Raw genomic sequence first — 12,283 nt, forward strand, 5'->3', positions numbered from 1 at the left:
AGGCTTTTCAGGCCCCGCCCACCGGGTCTCTAGCCCCACCCACTAGTCTGCCCCTCAGCCAGCCCACGCGGCCCAGAGAGATTCCTCAGTACCGCCCACCAGGCTACTAGCCCCTCCCACTGGCTCCCCAACCCTAGGTCTCCAGCCTTGACAGCCAGTCTTCTCAAGCCCCTCTCCCTGGGTCTACAACCCTGGGGAAACACTCCCCTGCCCAGTCCCGACAATCTTCTCACCCCTTCCCTTCCTCTACTTCTTCCCTCCAATCCCCAAACCCATTCTCCTCCCATCCCCAGATAAACGCGATTTGAAATTGGTGGGTGGTGGCAGCCCATGTGAGGGCCGCGTGGAGATGCTGGAGCACGGCCAGTGGGGTTCGGTGTGTGACGACACATGGGACCTGGAGGATGCTCACGTGGTGTGCCGGCAGCTGGGCTGCGGCTGGGCCGTCCAGGCCCTGCCCGGCTTGCACTTTGCCCCTGGCCAAGGACGCATCCACTGGGACCAAGTGAACTGCACCGGGTTGGAGACCTACCTGTGGCACTGCCCGGGGCTGCCCGGAAATGGGTACTGTGGCCACAAGGAGGATGCCGGAGTGGTGTGTTCAGGTGAGTGGGTGATGCTGAACCAGGGTCATCCAGCACTCACTATAGGCCTGCTGGGCCTCCATGAGTGCTGGAGAGACCCACCCTGCCCGTGGGAGGTCCCAGTCCAAAGGGAAGGTGAGACCCAAACAAACATAATCCAGGAGAGAGAGTGGCACATGACCTACGAAAGGCAGCCAGGTGGGGTTAAGAGGCAGCAGACAGCGCAGAGGCGGAGGGTGAAGCCTGCCCGCCTCCTGGAATGGGTGACATTAGAGACAAGACTCTTCCTGAGTGAGAGTTGGTCACCTGGCTCAGTGCAGCAAGGGGAGCTGGAGGCAGGGAGGCCCTGAGGAGGCCGTCAGCGGCTCCCCTGATGAGGAATGAGGTTCTGGTCCAGCCAGGGCTTCTCGAGCCCGAGAATGGAGAGGGAGGAGCAATCTTGTCCAAGGTACATTCTGCGTCAGTAGATCTGAGGCAGGGCTTGAGAGTCTGCATTTCTAACAGGGTCCCAGGTAATGCCGAAGCTGCCAGTCCTTGAACCACGCTTTGAGCAGCAGAGATGTAGACAGCACAGGGTCAGCCAGAGCAGACGGGGTGGACGAGAGGGGCGTGCAGAGGCAGAAGGGAGAGCATCTGGAGACCCCTTGGCTCTGGGGAGTCTGCATCCGTAGGTCAGGGCTGGTGGGGGTTTCCACTCAAAGGATCCTGACCTGACTCTGACCCCCCGCACCCCCTGCAGAGCACCAGTCCTGGCGCCTGACCGGGGGCACTGACCCCTGTGAGGGGCAGGTGGAGGTGTACTTCCGAGGGGTCTGGAACACAGTGTGTGACAGTGAGTGGTACGACTCAGAGGCCAACGTGCTCTGCCAGGACTTGGGCTGTGGGACCGTGGCCCGGGTGCCCAAGGGGCTGCCCCACTCCTTGTCGGGCAAGATGTTCTACTCATGCAAGGGAAAGGAGTCCACCCTCTCCAAATGCTTCTGGCGGTTCAACAACTCCAACCTCTGCAGACAGTCCCAGGCAGCCAGGGTCCTCTGCTCAGGTACCCCTCCTCCTCCTCCCCACTCCACTGTCCCATCCCCAGGAATTCCATCTGAATCCACAACCTAAGAACTTGTAGCCCAAGGACCAGAGGTTGGGCTAGATTAGGAATGACAAATACTGGCATAAGAGGGACCATGGCCCTTACCGTGCCCAGGGTACACGGTATTGATCAGGTATTCTTTTCCCCAGATCCTTGTCACAGCCCCAGAATCATGAATCCAATCTTTATTAAGGCATTATTATATATGAAGCAGTGTTCCCTAGTGACTGGAGTTGGCTCAGGAAACAAAATCAATTTGCTATCCTTGGGCTGGTGATCACTGTAAAAAGAAAAATTAGAAGACACTAATAATAGGGCTACAGTGTCTGGAGCCCTAATCAGGTGCCAGGCATTCCTTGGGACTTGGTATGATTTCAGCAAAGCCTCCTACCTGCTCTATGAATTGGGTTTCACCGAGTCTAAGATGGCATTGATCATAAGTCACACTGTTATTGGGCTTCCCTGGTAGCTCAGCTGGTAAAGAATCCTGCAATGCAGGAGACCCCGGTTCAATTCCTGAGTCAGGAAGATCCACTGGATAAGGGATAGGCTACCCATCCAGTATTCTTGGGCTTCCCTGGTGGCTCAGCTGATAAAGAATCTGCCTGCAATGCGGGAGACCTAGGTTTGATTCCTGGGTTGGGAAGCCATCCCCTGGAGAAGGGAATGGCTACCCACTCCAGTATTCTGGCCTGGAAAATTCCATGGACTAGTCCATGGGGTCCCAAAGAGTTGGATGTGACTGAAAAACTTTCACTTTCACAGTTATTCCTTTATGCACCATCGGGGACAAAAACGCTGCCAAAATAAACTCTTGATATGCCATCAATTGAATTGATTGATATTACCACCCCTAATTTCCGAGGTGTTAAAATGTGAAGAAGTAAAAGCATTAGACTTGAACAAACACAGTGTCAGCATCTCTGTGGAGTTCAGACACCAGGCTATGAATTCCGGCTCTGCTGATTACCAGCTGGGAGGCTTCCTTCATGAATATGCAGATGTTGATACCAGGCATTTCACAGAGTAGCTAGGAAATCAGGCAGTATCCACTATGGAATGTGGTAAGCCCCCTCCCTTACCAGTCAAATGATTATGATAATGATGAGACTGTCAGCTTCCCACTTCTTGAGGCAGGTGTGAAGAACAAACTCAATACAAGATGGAAAGGGGAAATATTTGGGTTCTCTAGCAGATTGTACAGAAGGAAGGGCTAATTCTTTCATTAGCTCTTTATTTTAACCAAAGAATCATCCTTGCATTTAATCCATCAGATCCTCTTTATTGTGGGGTGTGGGACTCAGCATGTGCCCCGGTGGGAACACGCCCCCAGTTTCAGGCCACTTGTCTGTCCTGTCCACTTTCTAGCACAAAGCCCAGCCACCCAGGTGTTTGGGTGCATGTGCTGAGTGAATGAGCGGTGCTTTCTAACAGGTGCCCGGAGTCTGCTCAATCTGTCCATTACTGAAGTCCCTGCAAGTGGTCAGCCGGTCACTGTGGGTGAGTATCCCTGGGGGTAGTTTTTCAGAAGCTTGTTTGCATGCATGCATGGTGTGTGTATGTGTGTGTGTGTCTGAGAGAGGGGTCTGATGGTCTGTCCCCCAACCCCCCACTTCCAGACAATGAACTTGACTCCCCAACTGTCCCTGGGCTCTCTGGGTGTTCTGTGCTCTGCTCATTTCATCTGCCTCTGCATGTCAGCTCCACAGTTCCGTGAATCCTGACATTCCATGGGCAGGAGTCCTCTTCCCACTCTCCATGAGCGCGAGTAGGGCAGGAGGACAGAGCTAGAGAGAGTCAGAGCTGATCTGACACCAGCCAGAGAGTGGGGACGCCGAGGGTAGCAGCCAGTGTGTTTATAATGTGCTGGGCACTGGCCAGGGCTTTACCATCATTATTTCCCAACCCTTTAATCCTCCCAGCAGCCCCCTGGGGAGGTCTTCCCGCAACCCTTACACAGAAGTAGCAGCTCAGGCTCAGAGGGTGGGTTGCCAGCCTGCCACCATTGCCTGGAACCTGCATCTGAGGCTCTTAACTCCGAATCCACACTTGGTCTGTCCTCCAGCTGTGTGTAGCTTAGCCATCACGGGAGTCGACTTCTGGGGCCCAACCCTCAGCTGTACCTCTTGCTAGCTGTGTGATGCTGGGCAATTCTTAACCTCTCTGAGCCTCAGATCCTAGACTACAAAATGAAGATGAGAATCACAGTACTTCTCACCTAGTATTGTTGCTGTGAGTTTCTGGTGAAGAGCACACTTCACAACAGGGCTCAGTACACAGTAAGCACTACCTGGACATCAGTTATTCTTGTTTATTGATTTAGTCCAGGTGTGGAGCCCCTTGGCAGCTCCAGGATAAGCACAGGGGTCAGCCCTCATTCATAGGCTTACTCCTCACTCTGCTCCTGGCTCCCTCTTTCAGATCCTCTCCAGAGGCAATGGGTAGCTTGGGGAGGGGACAGAAGGCCATCAAGTCCTGCCAGAGAACCTGGCTATGGATAAGGCATAGAGAGGGAATGAAAAGCTTTAGGGTGAGCTCCTATCAGGACCCCTACACGTACCCTCTCACACTTTTAATTACTGAGGTTGGGGTAGGGGACCACGCTACCCTCAGAGGAGCAAAGCACTTATGGAGACCTATTCTCCAAGGACCACACTCCAGCCCATGATCCAGCAGCCCCTCCTTCAGCCCCTGACCCTCTTGGCTCATGTTCACAGGTCTCCCCCAGACCCCTAGCCCAGTCTTTGCCTTGTACCTTCTTCCTGCTGCTACATCCAGTTCCCACCCTGGCCCAAACTGCTCCATTTTCAAGAGGAGGGGAGAAAGTGAGGACAGGGAGAGGGGTGATCCTCCTAGTGGGAGCAGACACTGCTGCCAGTCAGGGGGCCTGGGTGAGCTCATCCCCCCAGCCTCCCATGTTACTGTCACTCCCCTTCCTCCAGCCCTGCAGTCTGCACACCCCAGGCCTTCTGCACTGAGCAGGAGATGCTTCATGTCTCTGGGGTGATGAGGATTAGGGTTTCATTGTGGCCTCCATCCATTCTCTGCTCTGCGTTATTTTCAGCAGGGGTGGGGCCAGGAGGGAGGGGAAGGCAAACAGTCACACCAGGGCTTCAGGGCCGGAAGTTCTGGAGTTCTGGCCCTCACTCCTGCCCTCAGGGAATGCACCTCCAGTAGAGGGGATGCATCTGGGCCAAGGGAAGGAGATCTCTCTCTCCTGATGATCTGTTCCCTGCCTGCAGAGGCTCAGAGCCACCTTCTCTGGGAATCCAGCCATGGTCTAACCCACAGAGAATCAGTGTCGCTTGGAGGGATGCACACCTGTCCATACTTTCATCACACCAGGCATCTCACTGAATTGGACTGAGTCAGCTTGTCCATCCATCTTCCCATTAGACAGAGACAGAGACCCTCAAGGCCTGTGACACTACTGTCCTATTTGTCTCCTCAGGTCTAGTGCCTGGCACATTGTAGGTGCTCAGTTATTATTGAGCAGAGACAGATCCATGTGGGCTGGTGGCCAGGAGAAAGTTTCATTCAATGACTCATTCAGTATGCATTTCTCAGGCACCTACTATATACCAGATGGGCTTCCCAGGTGGTACAGTGATAAAGAATCTGCCTGCCAGTGTTAGAGACGCAGGAGATGTGGGTTTGATCCCTGGGTTGGGAAGATCCCCTGGAGAAGGAAATGGTAACCCACTCCAGGATTCTTGCCTGGAGAAACCCATGGACGGAGGAGTCTGTCGGGCTACAGTCCATGGGGTCACAATGAATCAGACACAACTGAGCGACTTCACTTGGGAAGATCCCCTGGAGGAGGAGATAGCAACCCACTCCAGTATTCTTACCTGAAAAATCCCATGGACAGAGGAGCCTGGTGGGCTATAGTCCAGGGGGTCACAAAGAGTCAGACATGACTGAACACACACTATATACAGGGCACCTAAAAGCAGATCGGAAAATTGGGAAAAAAGAAGGGAGGAAGAGGAGAGGTCCAAAAGGGAAGTGGGTCAGGTGCAGAGAGGAAGGAGAGGTAAAACAGACAAGGAAAAGTCCATGTCCATTCCTCTTTCTCCCTGATTTGGGGTTCTTTCTTCCAGACTCTTCTGTGATTGTGAAAACGAAGGACTGGGAATCTCGAGAGCTAATGCTCCTCATCCCCTGCATCGTTCTGGGAATTCTCCTTCTCATCTCACTTGTTTTCATAGCCATCATCCTCTTGAGAATGAAAGGAAAATACGGTAGGTGCAGAGTCCTGGGAGCCACAGGAAATGCCCAGGGATGAAAACAAGCAGACCTGAGGTGCAGTCTTCCCAGGGGGACGTGAGCCATGGGGGTCACCAGCAGGAGTGAAGGTGATCCAGCAATGGCCATCCAGCCCTGGTCCCAAGAAGCACCTCCTGATGGGAAGGATTTTCCCAGCATGCCCTTCAGAAGTGGTCCACGGGAGGACCACATTGTGTGTGTGTTTAGGGGCATATGGGGGCGGGGAAGGTGGGAGGGAAGCGTCTCTATCAGAAAAGAACCAGGAAGACTGGAAAGGCACACAAAGTGACTTGTAGAATCTCTGCCTCCCCTCCCTCAGCCCTCCCCGCTGTGGTAAACCACCAGCACTCACCCACCACCACCCCGGCAGGGATGGAAAACTATCAAGAGGTCCCCATCACCATTGCCAAAGAAGGTAGGATGTCGCCTGTCCTGGGGTTGGGGAGGGCAGGGGAGGTCAAAAAGGGAATACTTTTTGGAGGGTCAGTACTGCTTAGGTCAAAGCAGTGCCCCAGCTGGAGAAGAGACCTGGGCCAGCCCACGCATGCTCACGGGACCTTGAACAAGTCTAGCCTCAGTCTGGGCCTCAGTGGGCAGATGACTTTCCAGTGCACTCATTCTAGAGCTCTAGGCTTTTGAATTCTGGACCAAAACAGGCCCAAGGCATTTTGGACCTTAGTTCTCAAGGAGAGCTCTGTTCTGCTAATTGGCCAGTAGGTTTGTGACATCATCACCTCTTCTAACAGTCTGCCCAGAATCAGCCTGTCTGCAGAGCCCCATCAAAGTTTTCCTGGAACATAAATGTATTTCATATTTTCCAAATAAAAAAAGGAATCAGTCATCCATCTTTAATGATATACTGATGTATATCTCTTCAAAGTCTTGTGAAGGCATTCGAGTTTAATCCCACGGTGTTATGAAAGTATTAAATCACCTTTATTTGAAAGAGTTCGATGACACAAAACCAATACAAAACTCAGAGAAATATTATAAAGATTCTTTGCACACAGGATCCATATATTTGAGAAGAGAACATGAACACAGAACCTAGCACAAGGGTAAGCTCAGAGCAGCCACTCACTGAATATCATGGTGTAGAGATTAAGAGCCCACACTGCCTCTTCTCTGGGCTATGTGAGACTCTCTCTGTGCCTCAGTTTCCCCAGCTGTAAAATGGGGACCCTAACGTAGCTGCCTCACAGAGTTATTATGAGCACTAAATGAGATAATATTGGGTTGACCAAAAAGTTCATTAGGGTTTTTTCCCATAAGATCTCCTGCATTGGCAGGCAAATTCTTTACCACTGAGCCACCTGGGAAGCCCTCTGTAAGATCTTATGGAAGAACCTGGATGAACTTTTTGGACATCCCAATATTTGTAAATGTTGGAATAGTGCCTGGCCTGTAGTGACTACTATGTGTTTGTTAAATTAAAAAAAAATTGTTATTTAGTTTCCTGTGTTTGAAATGGATGGGGGGAGCTTAGACAACCCAGGCCTGACAGTCTTGCACAAGGTGGGCTGCCTGGCATGCTCCCCGCCCCTCCGTCTCTGGTCCTCACCATCCATGCTGCCTGCCGCCTCTCTCTGCTCCTTTCTGTGCTCTGCCTTGCTATGCCTCAACTCTGTTCTCTCCCCAGTTCCCAAGCTGCCCATCCAGGTCCAGGCCCCGCCCCCCGAAGACTCGAATTCCAGCTCGGACTCAGACTATGAGCACTATGACTTCAGAACCCAGCCTCCTGTGGCCCTGACCACCTTCTACAGTGAGTGCCTGGGCCCGACTTCCGAGGGCCCACCTTCCGGCTCCAGGGAGAGGGCCCAGCTGGCTGGGGAACTGCAGTAGGTTTCCCCTCAGTGACTCCTGCTTGTCGAGGGTGGCACCTCCATTGTTGTGACCACTGGACTGACTCTCAGTGGTCCTGCACTGATGTTTTCCAAGTGTGTTGTGACCCTGGAGACATCTCAAGGCATTTCCCCTTGGATTACCTTTTCTCTGGTGTTTGTGACCATGCAGGGTCTCAAAATCAGTCCGTCGACATTCACCTAAATGTGGCTGCATCTCTGTACAAGATGAGGGACTCCGGTTCAGATGGCTTCTCGCACGCTCACACCCCTTCTGTGTCCCATTCTGCTCCTTCAGTCTCACCTCCTCTCCCACCTCCACCATGAGCCCAGCTCGCACCCCTTAGCTGGCTTCTCCAGCTCTGCTCTCTGCCTGCTGGGGATGTAGGAGGAGGAAAAACAGTGCTCAGGCAGAGCCCACGTGATGCAAGGAGGTCGGAGGAAAGCAGAGACTCTCACAGCTATTGTGAATCCCTTGGGAGCTCATCAAAATTTCCTGAGCCCCACCTGCGACCTACTTTATAAGCTAGGATGAGAGTTTGTTTGTGTGGGACACAGCCTCCAAATGACATCATCCGGATAAGCTGGAGGGGCCCAGGCTCCTTTCTTGCTGCTCTGCAGTCCCTAAGACGTTGCCCTGTCCTCATGGTCCAGAATGGCTCACTGCCATGTCTGCATTCTAGACCGAGGCAATGGGGAGGCAAGGCATGCCCCACCTGTAAAGCAGCATGCCAGGGACACCCACACGGCTCCCACTCACTTTCTACCTGCCAGAACTTAAACCCAGCAGCTACAAGAGAGGCAGGGAGACAAAGCTCTTGCCCTGGGCAGCTGAGTGTCCAGATGAAGGCCAGAGATCTCTTACTGCGTGGTGGGCAGGATGGACACCGGGGACAGCAGCCATCTTTGCCTCCCCCCGGACTCCCAGCTGAACCAGGGCCTCTGGAGGGGCAATGTGGATGATTCCAGTCTGAGGGGCCATGGACCAACCTTGGGGAGCCACAGAGGAGTGTCCTTAGAATCTGAGATTCTGAGCCCAGTCGTGTAAGATCAAAGATTGCAAGTCCAAAATGCTATTAATATGACACCGAGACTAAAAGTCAGTAGTAACACGTTTGAAAGAGCTGACTCCCAGATTCATGACACTGAAGTCCTTAAGATGCTGTGAATCTGCATCTCTCTGATTCTGAAATGGAGGTACCATAGCCCAGGATGCAGATTCCAGACCCTCGGCTTCCGCTCTGGGAAAGCTCCACTTTCTGGCCAGAAGCAGCCTGTCCCCGGGCTGGTTTAAGATTGAGGTTCAAGGTCTGCCTGGATTAGGATGTGAGCCTGGGATCAGATGAAAGAGACTAAGCCCCTCCATACGTCAGGGTGGTCCTCCTGCCCTGTTCAGCCTCCCGAATCCCACAGAACACTAGCCTCTGCTCTGGGCTCCTCTGGTCAAGGAGGTGGAGGCTTCCCCACCTCCTTCCTCACCGCCACCTCTGCTTGTAGATTCCCAGCGGCACCGCTTCACAGAGGAGGAGGCCCAGCAGAACAGGTTCCAGATGCCCCCACTGGAGGAAGGTGAGTCAGCCTGGGGAGGCATGTGGAGGGAGGGAGGTGACTAGGATTCCAGCACTGCCTCCAGACCTAGCAGCTCACTCACTTCGAGAAGCATCGGTGCAATCTCCCTCAACAGGTCCTTCCTGACTTTAACCAATTCCCATTGGCAGTAAGTTCTTTCTCAGGTCTAACTTAAAGCCCTCTTACTGCACTGCATCTTCTTGATCACCATTCTCTTTTTCAGGCCCAGGACTGGAAGAGGTGCATGCCTCCGAGGTCCCACCTGCCAACCTTGAACACTGCATTGCAAACCCTCCCTCCCTGGACCCTCCTCCTCCACATCCTCCAAGGAGCAAAAGCAGCTCCAGCACATCTTCGGGGGAGATGTACTGTAATAGCCCCAGCAGCAAGCGACCTCTGTGGAGCTCTCAAGTGTTTTCATCAGAGAGGAACCCCCTCCTGGAGCAGCCCCCCAACTTGGAGCTGGCTGGCTCCCAGGCAACTATTCCAGGTAAGGTAGGCCCAGGACTGTGTACCTCCTCCAGCCTCCTATTCTATGTGCGACCCGACTGGAGGACGTGTAAAGCTGGAAGCCCCGAGCCAGGCTGAGTTCAGGATTCTAGTCCCTGCTCAGCAGCCACTTGCTTTGTGACCGTGGACAAGTTTCTCGCCCTCTCTGGGCCTTTGTTTCCTCAGTTGTCAAGCTGAGGACTTGACCGAGTCTTGAGGGCCTTCTAGCTCTGGCACTTTGTGAACTAGCCTGGCAGAGGGTGACTGGCTCTGGGGTTTTCCAGCAGGGCCCTCAGCTGATGACAGCTCCAGCACCTCCTCTGGCGAGTGGTACCAGAACTACCAGCGGCCGCCCCAGCCCCTTTCTGCTGAGCAGTTTGGATGTCCAGGTGCCAGTGGTGGGGGTGAGGAAGGATCCTGGGAGGGGACACGGAGAGGGACTGGAGGGTGGATTAATGCAGGAGCTCTGGATACATCAGCTCAAGGGGAAAAGAAGAAAAGTAGTGAGGTTTTTTTTTTTTGTTTATTGTTTTTTTTTTTTTTAACAAAAAAGAATTTGAGGAGGTAGAGAAAATGAATGAAGGTGGGATGGAGAGAGATTCAAAGACACTACCTTAATAGGAAGTGAGCTCCCCATTAGTGGAAGCATTCAAGCAGAAGCAGCCAGATGGCCCCATGGGGGAGATGGTGGTCACAGAGCAGCTCCCAGCGCTTAGGGACCACAACCCTGCTCTACAAGACTCTGCTTTCAGGACTGACATTCTGTCGAGGGCAGTAATCATGAACAAGATGATAAGATGGTCTCATATAGCATCATGGGGGAGAACGAGGTGGGTCCAGATCCGCTCAGCTCTGTCCCTGCTCAGCAGGGGCAATGACTGGGCCTCTCGCTGACCTGAGCCTCCCTTTCACACAGGGTCCCATGCTCCCCAGCCTGACTCCTCCTCTGATGAAGAATATGATGATATCGGAGCAGCCTAGCCCGGGTTCAGCTCTGTGTGTTCCCTCTCTCCAGACTCCTGCTCTGCATACTCCCTCTGCTCCATGCCCCACCCCCCATCCTCCCCGATCATCCCCAAGGGGCTGATAGTCCTCCCCTGGAGACAGGAAAGGAAAGTCCACACCTCTTACAGCTTAGCCTCCATCCATCAACAGAACCTACTAGCACAGCCCTCCTCCAGCCCAAACAGCAGCCCCAGGGCACCACAGGCACTACCCCTGAGAGGTAGTGAGCTCTCTGCCTTGGGGGTGAGCAACAGCAGAGTCTGGGCCAGTTCTTGGCAGAGCATGTGGAGGGGCTAGGCTGGATGATTCCTGGGGCCCCTTCCAGTTCTCGTGTGTCTGGGGCTTTGGTTGCCTGAGTGTCTGACAACTCAGGGTTCAAAGGTACTGCTGGAGGCAGGGGAGCCTCACATGCAGGAGCTGTTGGGCTGGTGTTGCTCTGACAGGTGGGTGCTGGGGCTTGGGGAGGGGGGCATCAGCTGACCCAGGCTAAGCTCAGGTTGGTGCCTGCATCTAGCAAGGAGTCCAGCCGTCCTGGGCACAGCCAACTGACAGCAATCAGGACGACTGCCCCTCCCCAACCACCGGGGCTGGGGCTAGAGGCCAGCCCTGCCTCTAGAGATGCTTGGAGCCCACCAGGGACACAGCTCTGTTCTGCAGTGACCATCCCTGGACAGCAGATTCTTATTCTGAGCCTCCTACAGTTTACAAAGATGGTCCTGTCCAGGCCTCACCTCTATCCCCAGAGGCCCAGAGTGGGGCCCAGCCCCCGTGGGGGCAGAAGCATAGAGACGTCTTCCAGGAGGGGCCCGGAGGCTGCACTAGGCCCTGGGTCCCCACCTGTCTGCTTGGATTGATGGGAGCGTCCCCGATGAACGTTGTCATCAATGTCACTCCTGGAGCTGTAAATGCATCCAGGCAGCCTCCAGGGAGAGGCTTGAGGGCTCAGAGCCAGCTTCTGGTGTCCTGTTCTGAGTATCCCAAGATTAAACTCATTGCTGAATGAGACTGGGGCGTGCAGTGACAAGTCCTTGAACTCACAGAACTCAGGCTGTGTGTGTATGTGTGTACGTGTATGTGTGTGTGTGTGTGTGTGTTGGGTGGGGACAGCTCTGTCCATTGAGGTGGAAATGTCAGGGCAAATTGGAAATGTACTGTGGCCCGGCACCGTGAAAAGTGCTAGGGGTACAGCAGACACAGGGCCTGCTCTCCTGGAGGAGATGGACAGACGCCTGCGAGTTCATATCACCTGCCTCCCTGATCTGCCAACCAGCCCTGGATCAGTGGGGCCAGGGGGACACTGTTCCCCAGTGGGACAAATTTTGATCTGGCTTCCAAAAGCTTCTGAGGCAGGGGAGGACGAGTAGATTTTACCTCAGACCTGCCTGGAAAAGGCATGGATCCCAGGCTGCTCAGAGGCTGAGGTGTTAGCCCAGCTGCACCAG

The 12,283-nt window shown here is 53.8% G+C and overlaps 1 protein-coding gene across 7 annotated transcripts in view; it reads left to right on the forward strand.

Annotated features, from left to right (window-relative positions):
• CD6 (CD6 molecule) overlaps window positions 1-11,846 on the forward strand; it is a 45,822-nt gene extending 33,976 nt beyond the window's left edge. Inside the window, exons 4-13 of one of the 7 annotated variants that reach the window (XM_005226873.5) lie at window positions 294-605; window positions 1,324-1,626; window positions 3,103-3,168; window positions 5,772-5,912; window positions 6,257-6,352; window positions 7,577-7,699; window positions 9,276-9,347; window positions 9,571-9,837; window positions 10,121-10,240; window positions 10,753-11,846. In XM_005226873.5, the coding sequence (XP_005226930.1) occupies window positions 294-605; window positions 1,324-1,626; window positions 3,103-3,168; window positions 5,772-5,912; window positions 6,257-6,352; window positions 7,577-7,699; window positions 9,276-9,347; window positions 9,571-9,837; window positions 10,121-10,240; window positions 10,753-10,817 (1,565 nt within the window). In that variant the 3' untranslated portion in view covers window positions 10,818-11,846. The remainder of the gene's footprint in view (window positions 1-293; window positions 606-1,323; window positions 1,627-3,102; window positions 3,169-5,771; window positions 5,913-6,256; window positions 6,353-7,576; window positions 7,700-9,275; window positions 9,348-9,570; window positions 9,838-10,120; window positions 10,241-10,752) is intronic. The other 6 variants (XM_005226874.5, XM_002699258.6, XM_010820988.4 and 3 more) reach the window with 6 other exon arrangements.
• The last annotated feature ends 437 nt before the right edge of the window (window positions 11,847-12,283 follow it).

Source organism: Bos taurus, chromosome 29, assembly GCF_002263795.3.
Source record: "Bos taurus isolate L1 Dominette 01449 registration number 42190680 breed Hereford chromosome 29, ARS-UCD2.0, whole genome shotgun sequence".
In the NCBI taxonomy this organism is placed as follows: Eukaryota; Metazoa; Chordata; class Mammalia; order Artiodactyla; family Bovidae; genus Bos; species Bos taurus.